The sequence below is a fragment of the Gekko japonicus genome, unplaced genomic scaffold (genome assembly GCF_001447785.1).
Source record: "Gekko japonicus isolate JY-2015 unplaced genomic scaffold, Gekko_japonicus_V1.1 scaffold365, whole genome shotgun sequence".
NCBI lineage: Eukaryota > Metazoa > Chordata > Lepidosauria > Squamata > Gekkonidae > Gekko > Gekko japonicus.
Genome location: NW_015162488.1, coordinates 243,050 through 266,111, shown reverse-complemented (window position 1 = coordinate 266,111; position 23,062 = coordinate 243,050). Strand labels below are relative to the sequence as shown.

Genomic DNA, 23,062 nt, shown 5'->3' with positions numbered 1-23,062 from the left:
ACCTGAAGAACAGTTGTAATTCTGAGTGATCTCCATCCCTCACCTGGAGATTGACAGCAATGGTTCCCCAGGAGGAAACGGCTGGTTTGGAGGGTGGAGTCTATGGCACTGTACCTGTCTGAGGTCTGACCCCTCCTCAAACCCCACCCTCTCCAGGCTCTACCCCTCAAATCTCCAGGAATTTCCCAACTTGGAGGTGTCAACCCTATCTCCTTCCCAGCCAACCATCAACTTCAGCTTTCCTCTCCACCCCTCTCCCTGTAGCCTCTACCTAAGAAAAGTACATGACTCAGCCCTACCCCACCTTTCTGAGTAGATATAAATTACCTGTCTACCATTTTTCTTCTCACCTTGACACAGAGAGTACTCCATCTTTCTGTGTTATACCTCTGAGGATACCAGTCACAGGTCCTACAATGCCAAGACCACGGTCATACAACCCGGAAAATCTACAACAGCTAATTGTAGGATTGTTTAATTATACTGTTCAAAAATGTGCAGCCATGAAATGACTTTTATATAAAATTAACACTAATACCAATGTCTGTCGGCACAGTGACTGGCGCCATTTTGTTTTTACATTTTAAAAAGTCTATGGATTGGTAAGAGAAGGTCTATGCAATTGCTTCACAGCTTTCTTACAACAAAAAAGTCACATACAACACACCTAAAGCTGACCTATTAATTCACCATTTATTTCAAGTTAAAGTTTCACCATGAGTTCATTACAGGCCACAGGAACTGCAGGGCACATCAGTGAATTTTCTCTGTGTGCACACACATACAGAGGTGTTGCTACATATTTAAAAAAAACTTTATTGAAAAATACTCAGGAAATGAGCTTATAAAGCATGGGTTATATACTACCACTCTGCTCAGCTAAGGGCAGAGCCATTCTCCATTGCAAAGAACCTTTAACTGAAGGTTGCACCAGAGGAAAGCGCCACACTTGGCTGAGTGGAGCAGTGGAATGCAACTCCATATTACCTCACTGTGTCATGTCAACTGCACTGGCTACCAGTTGGTTTCTGAGCCCAGTTCAAATAGCTGTTTCTAAACTTGTATTACTTTTATCATTGCTTTTACTCTGCTGCCAGCTACTGCTTCAGAACTTTCAAAATGTGTTGTATCTCCCATTGGTCCTTGAAGAGTACCGCATCACCCACTGGCAGATACTGCCACTCAAGAGTAACCAGTTGGCATTAGATGGGTGCTGGGTCCGCTCTTCTCTCCCACCCACTGCAGCCTAGGCCACTCTTCTCTGATTGGGCCAGCATTTCAAGTTCATTTGCATTTGGAATCTGATTGGACCTCACTCCATTCTGCACCTCAACCCCCCCCCACCCCCAGAAACAGTTGGAACTGTCAGTTGCATATGCGACCTGATGTATCCTGAGATAAAATATGTCCTCACCCACAACACATCACTTCCTCTTCAAAAGAAACAAACTCAATAACATAACTATGCCACACCACAAAAAAAGACAGATCACACCACAAGCAGAATACCACAAGGCAAAAAATGACAGGAAAAGGTGCCAGCAGTCACCCTACTACTGCCACTGATATGTACCTGATAGCGCTTCAGAGGATGGTGTGCAGGTCCCAGGTTCCTGTTATAAAAGCTGCCTGGGGGATTATAGACCATTCACAGACTTTCAACCTAACATACCTCACAGGGTGTTGTGCAGATTATACGGGGGAGAGAATGATGTCAGTTGCTTTGGTTCCCATTGCAGGGAAATGCAGGGACGGGGGAGGAAGACAGGGCAGATAAAGGTAGGCTGATGGTTGCCTGGAAAGGACATTGCCAATTCCAGGTTGGAACTTCCAGGATATTTTAAGGATGAAGCCTGCTGAGGGTGGGATCTGAGGAGGGGGAAGAGGGGGATCTCAGACAGATGCAATGCCATAGACCCCCCCCTCCAAACAAGCAATTTCTTCCTGGAAAATCATTGTTGCCAATCTCCAGGTGACGGCTGGAGAGCTCTTAAAGCTCTGGTGCTAATTTAAAGTGCTGGGGATGTGCTGCATTCTGGCAGGGGATGCTGTGAGTGTAGAAAATGAATTATCGACAGAGTAGTGTTTTGGAAAATCTTTGGGAATTGGTCGGTGCATTTACCATGGGGCACTCACCCAGAGCCTCTGCCATTTTCTCACTCTGTTGGCATCAAAACCAATTTAAGGCAAAATAGAGATATGGAGACTTTTCCATCCTCCTTTGCATCAATCTGTCTTTGCTGGCAACCCACCTAGGCCTGCCAACACTCTCAGGGTGACTTCATGCCTCCTGACTGGCATTACTTCACAAGCCCTGGCTGCTTGGTCCTGTTCAGCAGAAGCCTCCCTATGGAAGCTGCCTGGGTGATTTCGGACCAGCCGCAGACTTTCTGCCTAACCTATCTTGCAGGGTTGCTGTACAGATCACAAAGCGGAAGAGGAGAATGAAGTAAGCTGCTTTGCTCCCCACTAACGAGAAAGACAGAACTTTGCCTAGGAAGAGGCTGCTGAGAGGGGAGGAGATAAAGTTGCCAACTTTAGGTATGGAAATTCCTGGAGATTTGAGGGGTGGAGCCTGGAGAGGGTGGGTTTGAGAAGGGGTGGGACCTCAGACAGGTACACTGCCACAGACACCAAATTCAAAAACTGTCAAATGTGTCCAGGACCATGGACAACAATTACTCTCTACTACCATAAGGTATGCTGTTCTTCACTCCCACATTAGTTCTTTACACTGCAAAACACTACTGTGTTTACTCTGCCTGCAAGATACAAAATCACTGACCCCAATTTCTTTCTAGAGCTCATTGTATTTTCCCCCAACAACTGGCCTTATTCCTAGTAATTATTATAATTTCATATTGTGAGTAATCTCATTAGCTGTTCGTGTGACACAGAAGTAAGTTGTCTTCTAAAGAAAATAAATGAAATGTGGACCATCATACATATGTGTGCGCCCTTATCTAGAGAAAATGCCTATGTACATAGTGCATTTTAAAGAAAAGGGTATGTGTGTATTTTGTGTGCAGAAGTGCATTGTACAGGACTGCAGAATGATCTCTCATTTCAACTGCTTTCCTTTTTACTGTTACAATTAGCAGGGATCACAACATAGATTTGCACAATCCAGTGCTCTGTCTTAAGTGTTAGTTATTTGGAATGCAAGCATTCTAAATAGTGTTACATATAGATGCACAGTTTTACCTGTAGGTGGTGGTGTATAATTAAAAATGTGTATTTGACTCTGGAAAAGCTAAAATATGGTGGTTCTCAGATTTTTCATATGAGATATGAAAAATCTGAGAACCACCATATTTTAGCTTTTCCAGAGTCAAATACACATTTTTAATTATACACCACCACCTACAGGTAAAACTGTGCATCTCTTTTAATTTTAAAATGTTAAGTGATTTTACACAGCTTGAACACTGGAGGCAGAGTTGTTGATTTCTCCTTATTGCTCTTTTCACCAACAGTAAATGCTGAAACTCCAACATGTTAATAGCATGAGCTATCCAGACAAAATATCTCTCACACAAACTAAAATGTTTTTCACTAATTAAGAATAGGCTCCATAGAAATAATGGCTAGCATATTGGCAAAGTTATCCAAAAAACCCAATGTAATATAGACAATCCACATTGTTGCAAATACTGTGGATTCAAGATTTATAGACAGTAATGTTATTAATGATACCACAGCTAATGCTTTTGATGTAATTACTAAATAAGCTAAAGTAGTGGCACTGGAAAAGTACTTTTAAAAAGTTACACAATATGTATAGGATTCAAACTATGCATTTCCAAAACATACTGCTCTGTCAACACTGGCAAAGTTTTTGTACAATACAGCCTCTTACTCCTCTAATGTCTCCGATCTCTCTGTCACCATCAAGTGAACTAAACTGGTGAATGCTTAAGCAGATGCAGTGAAGAAGCATACATGAAAGAGTCTGCAAATCTGTTTTTCTCATACTCTGAAGATCGCAAGTGAAAATCAAAATCAGAAGCTATGGATTTGAAAGATACTCACACTGGTAAGATATATGAACACTGGCTACTCATATTTTCACAAATGCAGGGGAACTATATAAATAAATTAGCTGCATACAGGATAGTGAACAGGTAGTGAACAGTCAGTATGACACTTGATAGTGAATAGGTAGTATGACACTTGCAGCCAGAACACAAGCACGTTTACTTAGAAATAAATCCTACTGAATTCAATGGTGCTTGCTCCCAGGTATAAGACTGCAGCCTTATACTAAATCATAGAATCATAGAGTTGGAAGGGGCCATACAGGCCATCTAGTCCACCCCCCTCTTCAATGCAGAATCAGCTTAAAGCATCTCCTGATAAGTGTTTGTCCAGCCACTGATTGAAGACTGCCAGTGACGGGGAGATCACCACCTCCCTAGCCAGCCAATTCCACTGCTGAACTATTCTCACCGTAAAAAATATTTCCCCTAATATCTAACCAGTACCTTTTCACCAGTAATTTAAACCCATTATTGCAAGTCTTATCCTCTGCTGCCAACAGGAACAGCTCTAAATGACAGCCCTTCAAATAAATTGTGTCCCTCCTCAACCTTCTTTTCTCCAGACTAAACATTCCCAAGTCAGCCTTTCCTCACAGGGTTTGGTCTACTGGCCCCTGATCATCCTTGTCATGCTCTTCTTCATCCACTCAGTTCTATCCACATTTTTGAAGTGAGGCATCTAGAACTGCATACAATACTCCAGGTGCAGTCCCCCCGTACACCAATATCTGCTAACCAGAAATGTATCCTCCAACCAGTACATGTGCTTCTCACGTAGAACTTTGCACTTATCCTTGTTGAACTGCATCTTGTTCACATCTACCCACTTTTTCCAGTGTGTTTAGATCTCGTTGAATTCTATTGCTATCTTCCAGGGTGTTTGCTACTCCTATCAATTTGGTGTCATCTGCAAATTAGTGGTAGTCCCTCTACCCCCCCCATCCAGATCATTTATAAAAATTCTGAAAAGCCCCTGGCAACACATCTGATGCTTCAATCATATGAAATGTCACTGACAACTACTCTTTGGGTGCAGTTCTCCAATCTGTTCCCTATCCACTTAACTATCCTAGAGTCCAATCCACAGTCCCCCAAGTTTACCCACCAGAACATCAGGGAGAACCCTGTCGAAAAATTCACTGAAATCTAGGTAAACAATGTCAATGGTGTTCCTACGATCCAGTGAGCCTGTCACTTGATCAAAAAAGAAAACAAAGTTGGTCTGGCAGGACCTGTTGGTGACAAATCCACGCTGACTTCTCTGGACCCCCAAGTTGTCCTTCAGACTCTCACAGATTGTCTGCTCCAATATCTTCTCTGGGACAGAGTTCAGACTGACTGGCCTGTAGTTTCCTGGGTCATCCTTCCTCCCTTTTTTGAAGATTGGGATAAAATTCACCCTCTTCCAGTCTTGTGGCACATCTCCTGTACTCTGAGAGGGCTTCAAGATGAGGAACAAAGGTTCCGCAAGCTTTCTACAAAGTTCTTTAAACACTCTTGGGTGTACACCATCCGGCCTGTGGGACTTGTAGTCATCCATTGCAACCAGGTAACTCTCAACAAGCTCTCTGTCCATGTTAAATAGCAGTCCAGGGGCCATGCCTTGCCTACTACCATCTCTAGATGGGCCTGTTCTCTTCCACAGGAAAAAAAACTGATACAAAATAGTCATTGAGCCTTCCTGCTTCCCCCCTGTCCTCTGTCAGAGTTTCTCCACTGTCACCCGACAGTGGGCCTATCCTATCTTCTCTCGAGTTTGCTCCTCACATATCTGAAGAAGCTTTTCTTCTTGCAGCAAGCCTTCCTGGTCATTCTCAGGTCATGCTGAGCTTTGGCCTCTCTTTTGGCTGACCTACAATGTGTAGCAACAGAGATATTCTTCTCTAGAGATATGTCCTTCCCTCCATTTCTTTAACATTTCCTTTTTCTTTCTTAACTTATCGTGGAGTTCTCTGTTCCTCCACATTGGCTTCTTGGATGCTGTATCACATTTCAAGCTTGCTGGAATAGTGATGGTTGGAGCTTGCAAGAGCTCTTTTTTTTTAGGAGAGCCCACCCTTTACTTGCTCCTTTCCCTTCCAGCATTCTTGCCCATAGAGGGACTCTCGTCATGTCTCTGAGTTCCTTAAAGTCTGTCTACTAAAATCTAACATACACGTCTGGCTAAGAACTTCCTTCCTGCCCCCCCCCCAGGCCCATAGCCAGGATTTTGTAATTCAGGCGGCTTTTAAATAAGTCAGGGGGCACTGATGTCACAAAATAAAAAATATAAAAATTTAAAAACTCACTTTTGCAGCATTCGCACTCTGCCTGCCTAAGTGGGGAGGCAAGTCGTGCTTGGGGAAGGGTCAGTGGTGGAGAGCCCTCCAGGTGGCCCAGAGAGTCAGGAGTCCTCCGGGCGGCCCAGAGAGATGGGGGCCTGGGGACTGGATGGAAGTTGGGGGGGCTTGGCAGGAAGTCAGGGGGGACAGGCCTCAAAATGCCCCACTGTAGCTACGGAAGTTGGAAGTTTTTAAACTGCCAAAATATATGACTTGGAAATCGTTCTGGATTGCCATTTGCTTTGAAATATTTGTGTTTGGAAAACAGGGTGGGTATTACATCATAGCCTGCATTTCAGCTGGACGACAAAAATGAAGAGCCTGTTGAATAACAGTAGACTTACATTTGCAGACGAGTTGACCTTTTTTGAAGGGGGGGGGAGCATCAGCAGTCTCTGTCAGTATCTCTTACAAGCACACACTTCCTTCCAGGGCTGGGCTAGTCAGTTATTTTGGTTCTTAATTACTTCAAATGATCTGAACAGAGCCTTTAACTCCCACACTTTGACAAAAAAGCTTGAAAGACAATTACCCTTACAGACAGCTAAAAATGGAAAATTAAATCGGGGAGGAAATTCCTTCACAAGTAAACATCCAGTTTCTCAAACATTTTGCAATACCAGCAGGCTAATCCCTCCTGTTACAAGATTAAGACTGTCTGTAAAAAGTGATGGTGCTAGGGAAACGAGGGCCAAATAGATCAGTAAAAATATTTTGTCTCATATTTAAGACAAAAATAATTCCTTAGACTTATATTCCTAAGGATATAATTACTGGTTTCTCTGAATCCTTCATTACTGACTTCTTTTTCTGCTATGCATACACATCAGCAGTTTCCCAGTGTGCACCACCATTTGGGGGGAGGGGATCCTGTGATGTCGAGGGGGACTTGTGATGTTGGATGTTCCACTCTCCATCAGACCCTCCTACTAGCAAACTACTAGTAAACTAACCTCAGTCCCAGGAACTACTACTAGCAAACTGACCCAGGGAAGACACTGGAGAAGATTTTAAAGAGATCAATCTGCAAGCATCTGAAGGACAACGTGGTGATCCGAGGAAGTCAGTACAGATTTGTCCCCAACAGGTCCTGCCAGACCAACCTCATTTTCTTCTTTGATCGAGTGACAAGCTTACTGGATCAAGGGAATGCTGCTGATGTTGTTTACCAGAATTTCAGTAAAGGTTTTGACAGGGTTCCCCAATCCCCATGATATTCTGATGGGTAAACTAGAGGACTCTATGATAGTTCAGTAAATAGGAAACTGGTTGGCGAACCGCACCCAAAGAGTAGTTGTCAATGACATTTCATCTGAATTAAGGGAGGTATCCAGTGGGTGCCACAGGGCTCAGTTCTGGGCCCAGTACTTTTCAATATTTTTATAAATGATCTGGAGGAGGGTGTGGAGGGGCTACTCATTAAATTGGCAGATGACACCAAATTGGGAGAAGCCGCAAACACACCAGAAGATAGACAGAATTCAATGAAATCTGTGGGCAGATGTGAACAAGATGCAATTTAACAAGGATACGTGCCGAGTTCTACATCTGAGTAACAAAAATGAGGAACACGCATACTGGGTGGGGGAATACACTTCTGGGTAGCAGTGTGTGTGAACAAGATCTTGGGGTACGGGTGGACCGTAAGTCGGGGTAGGGCGGGGTATAAATTTAAATATAAATAAATAAATAAATAAATATGAGCAGCCAGTGTGATGCAGTGGCACAAAAGGCTAATGCGATCTTGGGGATGTATCAACAGAGGCATAACATCCAAATCACAAGATATCATAGCCCCGCTGAACATTTCATTGGTCAGGCCGCACCTGGAGTATTGTGTGCAGCTTTGGAGGCCTCACTTCAAAAAGGATATGGACAGAATGGAAAGGGTACAGAGGAGAGTGACAAGGATGATTCCAGACCTGGAGACCAGCCCTATGAGGACAGGCTGAGGGACTTGGAAATGTTGAGAAGAGGAGGTTGAGGGGGGAAATTGTTGCTCTCTTGAAGTATTTAAAGGGCTGTCAAGAGGAGGGCAGGGAGCTGTTCCTGTTGGCAGCAGAGTACAGGACTTGCAATAATGGGTTTAAATTAACGGCGGGAAGGTGGATATTAGGAAAAAAACCCCTTTTTTTACAGTAAGAATTGTTCAACAGTGGAATCAGCTGGCTAGGGAGGTGGTGAGTTCCCACTCACTGGCGGTCTTTCAGCAGCGGCTGGACAAACACTTGTCAGGGATGCTCTAGGTTGATCCTGCACGGAGCAGGGGGTTGGACTAGATGGCCTATATGGCCCCTTCCAACTCTGTGATTCTATGATGCTATACTGTTATAATGGACATGAGCATAGTGCTTGTTGAGAATCAAGAGGGCTGCCAAGGCAAGAAGTGTAAAATTCACTCATATATGCACATTGCTTAATTTCTCTAGTGCTCATTCATTGATACACCCGAGCTAAATGCGAGAGATGCTAGAAAATGTCTATTGTTCAAGCCTGGATGCCAACTTGTCCACTTGTTTAGGATATTTTTCAAGGATATGGACAGGATCTTTGGATATTTGAGACCTAAAACTTGTACGTATAACCCTTGCCCTTCCCGATTAGTCAAATATGCCTGGCTTGGGGAGGGGGGGCTGAATGGCTGGGTTCAGTCTGCTGCTATTTGTAGGTCTTACCAATTGCCTTAATCCAGTTTTAGCTCTAATTTGCGGTTCCTGGCAACATCCTCACCTGCTACCTATATGTAATGGTTAGTGAACTCTGTTTCATTTTATCTGAAGAAGTGTGCATGCACATTAAAGCTTATACCCAAAATAAAACTTTGTTGGTCTTAAAGGCCATTGGACTCAAACTTAATTTAAGACTTCAGCAGTGTTCCCTCTAAGCTGAGTTAGTGTAAACTAGCTCACAGTTGTTTAGCCTCTGGCTTACACGTTTTTGTCATAGCTCAGGAAGGATGGCTCCAGAGCAAACTAATTCATGCAGTAGCCAAATCGCTCACTCACAACGTTAATGCCAGTAGCTCACAAAGTAGAATTTTTGCTCACAAGACTCCACAGCTTAGAGGGAGCACTGGACTTCAGCATCTTGTTTCCTGGGATGACAGACATTGAACCTACTGAGGTTGAGAGTGCATTAATATACCCTTAAAAACTATAAATATACTGAGATGGGAGACATGTTTTCCAGTAGAACTGCCGTCCTTTCCTAAGGAATTTTGTAATTTTACGTATTACAAATTTACCCCTTCGTTATCTTATTCAGTTATGAATAATAATTTGCTGGATATTAAATGCTCATACTTGCTGCCACAATTCATTGATATTGCATTACAGGGTTCAGTTTCTCCGCTCTTAGAAAACATCTACAGGAGCTTGATGAAGAGGCAAAAACTTAACCAAAAATGGAAAGATTATCTGATTCATCTGTTTGATATGTAAACAGTCAAAGAATTTTCTGGTTGGTTTTCATCAGCAAAACAAATAAAAATATGTCCCCAAAGAGGTTAGCATGGAGACATGGGCTAGTTATTCAGCTACCACAAAACAATTACATCAACTTTTTTCTTTAAGTGCTGAATCCTTGCAGTACACCATTTGTGGTTTGTAAGTATATGGTCATTTTGGCAGAATGTACAGGATAATGGTTGTAATTTCTATCAATCTCCCACCTCCTACAGATGGTTTTAGGACACTAGCTATTTCTTAAAGCAGTGCCTCGTGCAATCAATTAACTTTAAACTGGCTTAATGAATGTCCTTTCAGTTCTGTACATATTTGAAAATATGGCAGCAGAATATTTCTCCACTGCATATACAGTTTACAGTTTTTAGTTTAACAAAGTCAGCTTTCAAATTAGCAAACAGCACTAAAAAGTATCAAGAAAATAGAATTACCAGTCGCTCCATCTCCTGCTCTTTAAGCCTTTCTTCCCTCTGTCTTCTGTGGTAGTCCATTAGATCATCCCTTCCTGAAAGAGAGCTAATGCTATTCTTCCTCTCCCTTATGGACAGAGTTTGCCTGAAGCTTTCCAGCTCTGTTTCATCAAACTCCACTGAACTGTTTGAAACTTTCCTTCTGAGAGGGAATGCTCTCTCTGAATCCACAGGAGAAAAAGAACTACTGGGGGTCATCCCTGAGAGTCCAGCTCTGTCAAAGTCATCAGACACATATGAGGAAGAAGGGGCCAGAAGCATTTTCCGAGCTATGCGAGGGCTTGCAGGAACACTAAGAGTTGAATTCACATAGAAGTTTGTGTCAGTCGCAAAATTTGTAAATGGCAAAGCTCCTGAGGCGTGAGAAGAAAAATCAAGGTAATTGTCAGCATCCAGTACATTTTGAGGTAGAAGATCTTTCTCCACAATCTTTTTTCTTTTGGAATTCCCAAGAGAGTTTCTTGGTGGCAAGCTCAGTGGAACGAGCTGGCTTTCTGATGATTTGTACAGCCTGGGTAATGAGCGGCTGTAAATTCCCATATGACTCAGTGAGCCACCAGAATACTTCCTGGTTCTAGATCCCAGAGTTTCCACTGTTGTCTCCTTCTGCTTAGCTTGCCTGGGCCGAAATGATGGGATATCATGAATGTTCATTCTCCTGCCTTGCTTTGGACTAGAGGGCATACTGGCAGCTCCAGAATTGCCAACTGGTGAAAGGATTATCTCACTCCCTGAGTTTCCATTCCATATTGCAATAAGAGATCCAGAGTTTTTCCGCCCATCCAGTGTTCCTGGGAAGTAGACGTTATCATGAGATTTATTTTTCTGGCTGTACTTTGAATAGGGAAATTTATCCAGATGTCCAAACTGTTTTTCATTTTCTCTGTTGGAATAAATATCAAAGTCTCTCTTTCCTAGACTGTACCCGCTTAAGGATGGAGACGTGCCTGATACAGAGCCCATGTGCTTTGCAGAGATAGTCTTGTCTAATAGATAAGAGCCATCATAAGCCAGTGGTTTGCTTCCTTGAATTTTGGAGACAGCCGGCATACTTTTTACACTGGATGCAGGGCTGGATTTAGGTGGAAGAGTCTGTGAAAGAGTTAAATAAGAACCAGGACTGTCACAATTTGTTTTGAATTTCAGACTCGATGAGTATTTTTTCTGGTTGAGCCTGTCCATTAGATCCTGAAGATCATTTTCAAGAGATTTCACTACTGAATCCTTTCCTAAATTAGTATTTTGTAATTCCACCAGGCTTTGCTTGTAGTCTTCCATCATCTTATTTGAATCTGAAATAAAGTGTTTGATAGGTGAACTAAGGAAGTAATTCATGTTCAGTATCTCATATACCATGAAAAGCATAACAGAACGCTTTTCAAGCAACAGTGGTTACATTGTTGTAAGGAAAATTAATTTCTGAAAGTTTCAAATTAGTTAAGTTTTCAAATAGTCTTGTTATAGGAAAAGATTCAAAATAATCAAGTAGGAGTTTGCTCTGGAAGCAAAATCAGAACAGGGTTTACACATCAAATTAAATGCAGTGTGCACGATAACTCACTAACACCTTCCTGCTTGAGCTGCCTAACAAAGTCCACAACAAAAAGGCTGTCAAGAATTCGAGGGACCGGGAAATACAAACCCTAGCTGCATTTGGTCTAGTGGATCACAGGTTGAACTTGCCTTATCTTAACCTTCTAATCATAGTGCAGACAGTTCTGTAGATTAGATCTCAGTGTCTGCTCACCCTAACAATCTCTCCCAAGTCTGCCTTAGTAAGAGATAACAGACTCCTGGAATTTCTCACAAGAGATAACTACTACATTCAAGTCATAGCAGTGTTGTTCAAAATCATACCTATTCTGAACTCTCTGGACTCAGTAGAATATATAGCAGGCTCTGCTTTCTTGAAAAATGTATGTTCCAAACTATGAATGCACTTACAGATAAAACACGGTTATGAAAAGCAGGGGTCATTTGGGGGGGGACGCGGGGGGACGCCATCCCCCCGGGTGAGGTGCGGGAGGGCGGGGCCTGGAGCTCCCTGCTGGTGCCCGCTGGAGGTCGCCGCCGGCTGTGGGGAGGACACACTGCCGGTGATGTCAGGGGGTGTGGCATATGCTAATGAGTTATGCTAATGAGTCCCCCTAGCTCTTTTTCTACGAAATGACCCCTGATGAAAAGCATCTAAATTTCCTACCTGCCTGTCAAGAAGCACTATCCAGATGGAAAGCTCTGTTCTGCCTTGACTAGGGATGGGAACAGTTGTTGCAATTGAAATGAGGAACTGGAAATTCAGATGATCAGTTAGGGATACATGGGGATAAGGCTGAGATTCTAAACATACTCACTTCTGGTGACTTTCTTGCAAGTAAATTTGCTTAGGGTCTGGATGCAAGTTTAAGACTAAAGATGGAAATCTGCTTTAAAATCTACTACCCCAGTCCAAGATAGATCTCTGGAGAGATTTCATACTTGACTAGAGTTACCCATGAGACTTTAACACACTGCTCAGTTTTTCTGTAATACAACCCATTTGAAAAATCTTGGACTTCTCCAAATTTTTGAGTGGCTAAAAGCTTTCAAGATATTTATATGCCCAGATGTTCTAGTAGAAGATTTTGTAAAGACAAAAGCCATCACTGCAAAGGTTGGACTAGGAGCTGTGGACTCTTATTTCAGGGTTTGCTAAAAACAATCAGGATATTTATAATGGCTTCTAATTCTCGGAATCATTTTGGCCATAGAATATAAATGCTGGTATGATACAATTTCAAGGCAAGATATGTTCACCTGTTTGGTTCACTGACTGTGTCCTTACTTTTGGAAGAACAATTTCTTTTCAGTGGTGGACTGTGACATTAGAGAGAAGTCAAATATGAACTCATTTAACAAAAAACATAGTATTTGCCTTGCCCTGAGCTAATTACTGCAACATATTTTAGTTTTATCAACATTGATGTGAAACACACTATTAATGCACAGCAGGGAGCACATGGAAAATATTATCCATTGGCAGAAATCCTTCGTTACTCCATCCCACATGCACACAACAACTTGATTCAATTGCTAGAGTTATTATCCCTGGCTTCATCTATCAAACCAAGGTCCTTCCTTTATAGTACAAAAAGTTAAGTTCCCTGTCTGGATATTCAGAATTACAGCAGTCCTCAGCCAGAATCACACTGCCTGAGGAAAAACTTGTCATGGGTCCTTTTTGCTTAATTGCAGAATTAACTTTTTTGCCAGATGTACTGTTTTTCTATTTTAGGAGCTGGAAATCTTTCTCCCTAATTGCAAATGGGGTAGATAGGAAAGCACATGCTCAAAAACAATCTTTATTATCAGGACTCAGGCTATATTTTAAAAACAGATTGCAGGACTTGACAGCGCCATCACTGAAATCAAACAGCAAAATCAACGGACTTAGAAGGACGTGACTCTGCTTATATTACACTTTCAGATCTACTGAGTGCAGAATTTGAAAGATCGTTTTAAAATACTGTGGATAGTTTGTTCAGTGGTTGTAACAAGGTCCCCAGTGGAATACACTTCTTTTTAGTTCTAGCAGGAAAAAAGATTAAAAATATCTGGTACAAATGTTGCCAGAGACGTTGCCTTTACTCTTGGGTAGCCCCAATCGCAGGGGCACCCCACTACCTAGCCTAAACCAGAGACCAACAAAGCTCAGGCCAAGGAAGACCTGAAAACACAGGGTCTCCATTTTCAGGTGACAACCAGGTAAGCCTCAGAGCAAACCCCCAGTCTTCTCCCCCATCTAGGAAGATATGCATATGAAACAATGGCAGTTCCACCAGTTAAGGCATCTACATTTCTAAAGGCTATGCAGAGGCCATCTGGCAAACAGCCCTCCTGTCTCCAGTACCTAAACCAGCCCTTTTTTGTGGTCCCATGTCTATGTGTGAATTCTTTGTCTTTCCTTGCTCCATCCCTCAGGATACTGAGATAAACCAATCAAACATTCAAATTATTAATGATCCTTCCTGATGATAATCAGGGACCCATCTCCCATCTTTTGTCTCTATCTGGGAATCTATTCAACTTGCCTTGGCAGAACCATCAATGGACATAAAATCCATTCAGCTAGCCCCAGTACAGTTATCCAACAGCTGGCTTCTATTGTTAAAGCCTGATTCTACCCCTCTGGAAGCTCACTGGTCACATCTAGGCCTTGCCCATCCTGACGCCATGTACCCCTGGGACTCATCATTGGCCCAGTTCTCAACTGAGACTAGCCCCCAAGGCCGCCCATTGGTCTGCATTGTTTTCCAATGTCTATATCCGTCAGTGCACATGGCCTCAGACTGTGTGACTTTGCCCTGATGCCAACTAGCAGCCCACCCCTAAACCTCTCGGTTTAGGCCATAATCCCTTCTTCATGGACCTCTGCATGTCCGGACAGGTAGTATCACCCCATAACTGACCCCAATATTAAGTATAAATCACTTCTGCTTTCTTAGTTCTGTATTGTATGTGTGAATGCTTGATTTTATATTTGTATGCTTAAGAATCCTTCAGTAAAGAAATCACTGCTGTAGTAATCTAGCCTCTGCATCTATTTCTGGGACTGGGAAATCAAACTCTCGTATACACAGGTTCTGATTCTATATTTAATGCGTATTGCCATTTAACACTCATAATTCCCCACATTTATTAATAAATTAAGGCAATTTGGCTAACACAAGCTAACCAGAAGTACAAACCTTTCCTAGCCTGGAACCCCATCTTGGACTGATAAGAGCTTATTCTCTAGAGCACCAGCACTTTGTTTCTGATTGATAGTTTTATTCTGTTTTCAGTTGTTGAATTATGGCATATGCCTCTTCTATTAGCCGCTCTGAGCCCGTTTGGGGAGGGCGGGATATAAATTTAATAAATAAATAAAATAAAAATAAAATAAATAAAAATATAGATGAGTGATGTTGTCACCCAAACAGGTATACCTGTAGGGACTGTAATGCTCAGAGTGTCCTCCTTGCCTGTTGGTGCCAAACACTTGCCACTAGGGAAATTTATCAGGGCCAAGCTATCTAGTGTATGTATCCCAGACTCTCAAATTGGGGCAGCACTCCAAAGAAGGAGCAAAGAAACAGTTCTTAAATAATAAAAATATTTAGTCCCCTAACAACACACCAATGGGGAACAAAACAAAATGATGAGAATAGCAAAATGAGACACCACTGCAAAGCAGTAATACAATGAATAAATAAAACCTTTACACAAGCCTGTGACCCAGGGGTCATTTCGTAGAAAAAGAGCTAGGGGAACTCATTAGCATAACTCATTAGCATATGCCACACCCCCTGACATCAGGGGCCCGACGGTGGACCTGCAAGGCCAGCGGGAGTGCGAGGAAGCCCCGCCAAGGCCCTCCCTGGCCCCAGGCAGGCAGGGGTGGGGAGAGGCGGGGGGGGAGAAAGGAACCCTCCCTCTTCTCCTGCCCCCTCCTGGCTGAATGAGGGCTGGAAGCGGGGCGACCGGAAGCAGGGGGCGGGGCTTCGTCATGTGCCCCGCCCCCTGCACCTCACCCGGGGGAACTGCGTTCCCCCGCGTTCCCCCCCGAAATGACCTCTGCTGTGACCTATTATCTACTGAGAAAAAACTAGGGGTGAAAAAAGGCATCTGGGGTGAAAGGGAAGAAAGGCATCTGGATCAGGGTTAATCAGCAGTGCTGTTGTTGTTGGACCTGTCGGCAGCATTCGACATGGTCAACCATCTTTGTCTTCTTGGCAGACAAGACTGTCACTTTTTTAATTCCTGAGGGCACTGAGGACCAGTCCTCCTCCATTGCTCCCATAACGGGTAAGTTAAATCCAATTGTATCCACTAGTTTTGATGTGGAGCAGAGCTCAAGCATCCTGCCAGAGCAGCAGAGCTATCCAAACTGAAGGTTCAGCTTCAATCTTTCCAACAGGGGTCCTCGCACAAATCTGCATAGCCCTGCCTGGAGCGAGTGGAGGCATGACCTAACCAATCTGGATGACTTCCCCCACTAACGGAGAAGGGTGGACTATAAACATAAATAAAATTAAAATTAAATATTGTAGATACTTTTACAAATGATAAATGATACTGACAACTATTTCATATTACTCTTCCCATCAGTTCCCAGTTAATAAGTTCTAAATTATTACCAACAAAGTACTAATTTATCTTATTGAATACCTGTTCAACATCATATTCAGTAGCACTGAGAGGATCAGTCTTTATCTGAAAGAAGTACAATTTTCTATGTTGACATATCTAGGTTTATTTTTAACTTAAGATATTGTTCAGGCTGATTTCAATATTAGTTTCTCCAGCTGTACTAGGATTTAGATGTGGTTTTGTTGGCACTTTTTACTTAGCACAGTCAAAACAGTTTTTATAGGTGTCAGAAGAACTTACTCCACCTAGAGGTTAGCTAAACAGATTGACTTTCATTGTGGAGTGCATGCTTTATCTGTATACGGAAGTATTTGCTACTTAAAGCTATAATGAACATTGTCTTTTTCTTCTTGTCTGGTTTCTTAAAATAAGCAGTTAATTGTAGACTCAGCATTATTGGATTGACAGAGCCAACAGTGGATCTTTTCTTAAGTAGAATTCATTCAGGTAGCACAGCTATATACTAAATTACTGAAGTAACTTGGATTACAGCATAAACTTGCACCTAGAATATTTAAAATAACCAGTAAATTATAAGCAAAGATCATAGTTGTTTATGTAAATAATGCAACTCATACCTTTCCCAATGATCTGGAAGGCAAAAGTATTTCTATTTGACATAATTTTTCTTTTTGCCAAAAGGACAGGTAGCAACTACCAAGTCTGACTCAAAATTATGAATTCTGACACCTGTAAATAAAACAGAAATATTACTTTAATACACATGTTTGAAGACACAAATATACAGTGACTCAGATTCTGGGCATAAACTAACATCAATATGATTTCTAGCATCCTTGTAACATAGACTTTGTAAAGAAAACTATTTCAATGAAAAGTTGAGATAACTGCGTTTTCAAAGTTCACATGTACTCTGATGGTCACATGTAGCTCATACATGTAGTATTCCCATTCATTTGGATGGAAGGGACTCTTCCATGTGTCATATGCTATTTGGTTCTGTCTACTGAAATGAAATAGGAGACAGTTATAGGTAGCAGAACTCTGCCTTGTATCATAGTTTCCACGTTTAGAACAGATGTTTAGCTTAGAGCTCTTTCCCCCTTTTGGAATGAAACAATATATAGCTACTGAACAAGCACCTTCTTTATTTTAAAAAGTCATTAACGAATCTCTTTTTAAATTCATTTGGATTTTTAGTGGAAATATACCCTAAGGGCCCAGAATGGATGACAATAGTTTAAAACATACATAATTCAAAATATAAATATTAAGAACTCCACACAAATACATGCCCTATACAGATTACTCCAGGCTACCATCAGTGATCCTGATTATAAACATATATTGCTCCAAACAATGCTCCAGTGGAGTTTGGAAAAGTGGGAGGAATACGTAACACGGTTAGACAGGATCATAATTAGGGAGAGAGAACCCTTTATTTTCATCACTACATTTTGTTGGCATGCCGTATAATCTCAGTACGTGCATTCTTCAAAAATATTTTTATACCAGCATGGAATCTTGTGTGCAAGATTTAAGACATGAATGTTTCCAGAACATTCAATAAAGATCAAAGGTGCTATGTAAATGCTATTAATATAAGAAAACAGGAACAAACTGTCTGCCCAAACATCCTTTACCAACATGATACATGAGCCAAGCTATAGAAAACATTATGATCAAATATAGGTATTTGAAGTTTCTAAGGGAGTTGTACTAACAAAGAAGCTTACAGGGTGTCCCCCCCCTTTTGCATAATAGGTAAAGGTAAAGGTTCCCTTGCTCGAAAGCCAGTCAAATCCGACTCTAGGGTTGCGGTGCTCATCTCCGTTTCAAAGCCAAAGAGCCAGCGCTGTCCGAAGACGTTTCCGTGGTCATGTGGCCAGCATGACTAAACACCAAGGCACACGGAACGCTGTTACCTTCCCACCGAAGTGGTACCTATTTATCTACTTGCAATTTCTTGCTTTCGAACTGCTAGGTTGGCAGGAGCTGGAACTAGAGACGGGAGCTGACTCCGTCATGCAGCACCCGGGTCTCGAACTGCTGAACTACTGACCTTTCACAGTCTACTAACAGGAAAGTAAATGATTTAGACACAAGCTAAAATAAACATAACAAACACAAAGCTATCTCAAGAATAACATTAAAATCTGTTTTATATTTCCCTGCTGTATAGTATCAAAAACAGAGCTGGTAAACAGTTAAATAAAATACTAATATTATCACACGACTACATGAAACAAGCAACATCCCTCCCCCAAAGGACCACTTGGCACTGGTTCGCTGTTTGTTAAATATAAATTTAAGATTTAGCAAGAGGTAGAAAGAAACTTTGTAGTGACCAAGAGCCATTTGATGTTTCAACATAACTAAGGTTCACTTTACTGCCAAACGTTTGCACTGAACATTACTCATATTACCTGTCATTTTTATTCCTTGGTTCTTGTGTATATTCCCAAGAAATTAACCAGTGATCCAGAATTTCAGTTTTCACCCAATGGTTCCACTAACTGAACCACTAATAATAATCAGAGGCAGTATTTGTAGTACTTTCCCTTAAAAGAGTAAGGCTCAGGGCCAAATTTGTGCTAATAAGCACATTGTTTCCAGCTGAAAAGGTGGGCTTATAAATGGGAGAGGGCAGCTAATATAAATTTTTTTAATGTATACATTTGTTTTAATATACTAATGCAGCATAGTCTAAAAATTTATCTTTTACTTAATGTAAGTAATCTACTGAAAGAAACTTCTTCTTCACTTGTAGATGAGACAGCAAAGAGGGAATATAAATAGTTTGGCTGGGAAGCCACCATCATCCCTCCTAAACTGGCAAGGTAATTCCTTACTTTTTATTTCAATTCCTGGATTTTAAAAGCCGTGGGGAGCTGAAAGCAGGGTTTTAATGGCTCAGAGCCATTTCAACCAAACAGGTGAGCAGCTGGGAGCTCCCAGCCATTCCTGGTGAAGAGTAAACCCCTGCTTTCTGCTCTTTATGAACCGTCATGAGCCACCATGAATTGCGCCAACATTTAGATAGTTTGTCACAGTTCTTGAAGTTTGTGAACCAAAATTATATAGTTCATCCTGGCTCTTGAAGTTCATGATGAACTTTAGTTTGTCAGTCAGTTCGTGCCCATCCCTAATGGCCAATAAGTGCCACTGCAGGCCTGCAAGCAGGGCAGCTATTACTATTCACATTAGGCTTGCCAAGTCCCCCCGGGGGGCAGGGAAACCCCCGCCCAAGAGGCCCATTACCTGCTGGCGGCAGATCGGGCCCCAAGGGGAACCCCACCCCCAAAGCATGCGACATGCCCGGCGTCAGCACGTCACCCGGAGGTGATGTAATCGTGTTGGGCACACTGGGGGCGGAGCCACAATAATCCAAGGGAAAACTTTATGGTTTTCCCTCGGATGATTGTGGCCCCGCCCCCAACGTGCCTGACGTGATTGCATCATTTCTGGGTGATGTAATTGCGGTGCACGTGCGCTTTGCGTGCACACATGGACTCCCAGACCAGCGCTGGACTCCCCCGCTCTTCATAAGGTAAGGACTTGGCAACCCTAATTCATATCTCAGACATATCAGTATACTTTCATGTAACATCCACTGGCATTTGGTGCATTATCCTTCAAAACTCTAAAGTATCATCACTGATTGGAAAAGAATTTCACAAATATTTCAGAATGTTAAGCATCCAAAAGCACACCCCATGAGTTCTAGGATTTATATGCCTTAAAAACAAGGCCCCTCCATTTTTGCCAGCACTTTAATGTACAGCTGACTGAGAACAGATAACGGCAGAGATTAAATCTTTAATCCACTGAGGTAAAGGACAATTTACATTTAAAACACATGGATCTATCTGAACAATCACAGGTTTAAAATTTTGTCAGGCTAGGAATTTTACAGATAACTTTAAGTCTCCAAAACAAGCAATTTAAGACTAAAAATCAGGATTCTGTTTTTAAAAACAAGATATCGATATATGAATGTAACTTACCATGGCAAGTCCTCTTAACACTGCAGATTTTCTGGTGTGGAGAAAAAAAATAGCAGAGGAAGAACACATGACTTCATCTTTTCCTCAAAGAAAATCACGAAGAACACTAGGAGAACAGCACCTTTTAACAGAAAGAGTAACATCATTCATTTTGTTAAATAAACTTCCTAATACATTTGGTGAATATATTGGTTGGAATATGCAACAAGGAAACAATCTTTAAACTTTTCTGTTATCTTCAGATTAAAAAAGTAAAAACTTTAGACAAGCTTCATTGAGTTGCTGGATATATAAGCAACCAAAAAAATATATTTTAAAATGACACCATAGCTTTTTAGGCTTCAGTATCACAACACACACACATTTTGAAGTTCATCTGAAATCTATTATAGGACCAATGGAGTTCTTGCAAAAAGTTAGAAACCTATATACTATTAGCCACCAATGGCACCAATAAATAGATAGCTAAATCAGTGGATTGGGGCCACATGGAGGCTACACAGATCTTTCTTCTTTTTAAAAAAACATTTTATTAGATTTTCATTATCTGAACAATTATATGGTTTGAACTGTAAGTTAACAATCATTATCAACAGTATCAATAATAAACAACATGAACAACATAATTTTTTTAGAAAGATAAATGGAGGAAATAAACAGCTTACAGATGAAAACTAGCAATATAAAGGTAAATACTCTGAACACTATTCAATACATTTAAGAGGAAAGAGGGTCACATATCTGAACATCTATATAATCAACACTTACCTAGTAATGTATATATTAACAAACATTGTACTGGTACCTGTATATGTATTTGTAATTGTAATAGAGATTCATAAAAGAGCCATATCATAATATTGATGATTGATTACGTATTTTTTGAGGCCATGTCCCCTGTAGTAAATTCTAAAAAAAAAATTCCATTAAATTTGAAAGGGCAGAATGAGGGTCAGAATAGGATGTTGAGTCAGCTATTTTATCTATTTGGAATATCTCCCATACCTTGACATACCAAACTTGGGGCACTCCCCAGGTTTGCAGAAAAATCTGAAATTTTAAAAGAATACACAGGGGGGTTAGATTCCCTGAAAAGTAAACAAGTGGTTTTTGCATAAGCACAGAGAAAGCACTCCCTGGTTCAGCTGGTAGCAGCTCAAAGAACCACTTCAGGCCAGCTGCGATGGATGAGGGGACTAGCTCCTTGCCTGGTGGTGGTGAATGCCAGAAACAACTCCTTGCCCAGCTGCAACAGCAGCAGATGCCAGGAGAGGCTCCAAGCCTAGGCACCATGGCAGAGTACTCTGAGAGCCACTCTGGGCCTGCCCACTGCAAAGGAGCACTCTAGGAGCTGTACCAGGCCTGGACACCATGGCAGAGCACTCCAGGAGCTCTCAGGCACATTTGCAGGCCAGCTAAAGGTGGGTGGGGGAGCCTGAAACGGCTATTGGGGAGAGATGGGATTCCCCCCCACAGGAGTCTCCACTTCCCCCAATCCTGAAGGGGAATTGTCAGAGATGGGTGGAGGAATCCCCCACAAGTATCCGATTCCTGGATCCTCACTTGTTTATTCTAATCCTTTTTGTTCTGGTCAACACTCAAAGCGTTCTTTCAAAATTCCATATGCTCCAAATCTTGTGTAAACATTAATATGTCATTATTACACAATTGCCAATTAAACATGAAATAACTGAATAATCAGTTATATATACACTGGGAGTAAGGCCCATTGTGGAAAGAAATACAACGAGCTCTAGAAAGAAGCTCCAGGTGAATGTTCCAGCCGTGGCTGGTGGGGCGGTGGAGGGAAGGGGAAAATAGAGGGAAGCGAGCCATGTTTATTTCCTTCTGCTTAGCTATAAGGCAGGGCTGTCTCAAGTCATTTTGCTGCCCCAAGTGGGTAGTATGGGAGAAGAGCCGCATGGTAACAGGTATGGTTCCCTCCATCCCCGACGTATGTTGATTCAGGGCTATGCAGTGGCAGTTAAGGTAGAAAAGCACCTCCTCCAATGCCATGTTTTCTGCGTTTCAAAGGTCTGGGAAGCGATTCCGTGGCCAGTTACAGGGTTAGCATCTCTGGGTTGGGAAATACCTGTAGATTTAAGGGGTAGAGCCTGGGGAGGGCAGGGTTTGGGGTGGGGAGGGACCTCAGCAAGGTATAATGCCATAGAGTCCACTGCCCAAAGCAACCATTTTCTCCAGGAGAACTGATCTTGAAAATCTCCAGGTGCTGCCTGGAGCTTGGCAATACTAAGGGGAGAGCCAGGTTTGTTGAAGGACTTCAGTGAGGTATAATGCCATAGGCAACCAAGCTTCGTTCTGTCAGTAAAAGATGGGGGGGGGAGAGACCCTTTCTACACCTATTTTGGCCTTTGGTAGAAAACTCATTGGGTCCAATCCTAACTAGGGTTGCCAGCTTCAGGTACGGAAATTCCTGGAAATTTTATATTAGAGTCTATGGAAGTCAGGGTTTGGGGAGGGGAGAGGCCTCAGCTGAACAGAATGCCAGAGTCCACCCTCCAAAACAGATATTTACTCCAGGGGAGGGAGGGAGAGAGATCTGTTGTCTGGAGTTTAGTTTTGATATCTGGCAATCTTCAGGCTCCACCTGGATGTTGGCTACCCTAGGCA

At 42.1% G+C, this 23,062-nt stretch overlaps 1 protein-coding gene across 1 annotated transcript in view; it reads right to left on the bottom strand.

The window, feature by feature from the left end:
• Window positions 1-17,052, bottom strand: part of PHLDB2 (pleckstrin homology-like domain, family B, member 2) — a 72,531-nt gene extending 55,479 nt beyond the window's left edge. Inside the window, exons 1-2 of the mRNA XM_015405961.1 lie at window positions 17,042-17,052; window positions 10,257-11,587 (exon numbers count right to left, since the gene is read on the bottom strand). Coding sequence (XP_015261447.1) covers window positions 10,257-11,576 — 1,320 coding nt within the window. The 5' untranslated portion in view covers window positions 11,577-11,587; window positions 17,042-17,052. The remainder of the gene's footprint in view (window positions 1-10,256; window positions 11,588-17,041) is intronic.
• Between the last annotated feature and the right edge of the window lie 6,010 nt (window positions 17,053-23,062).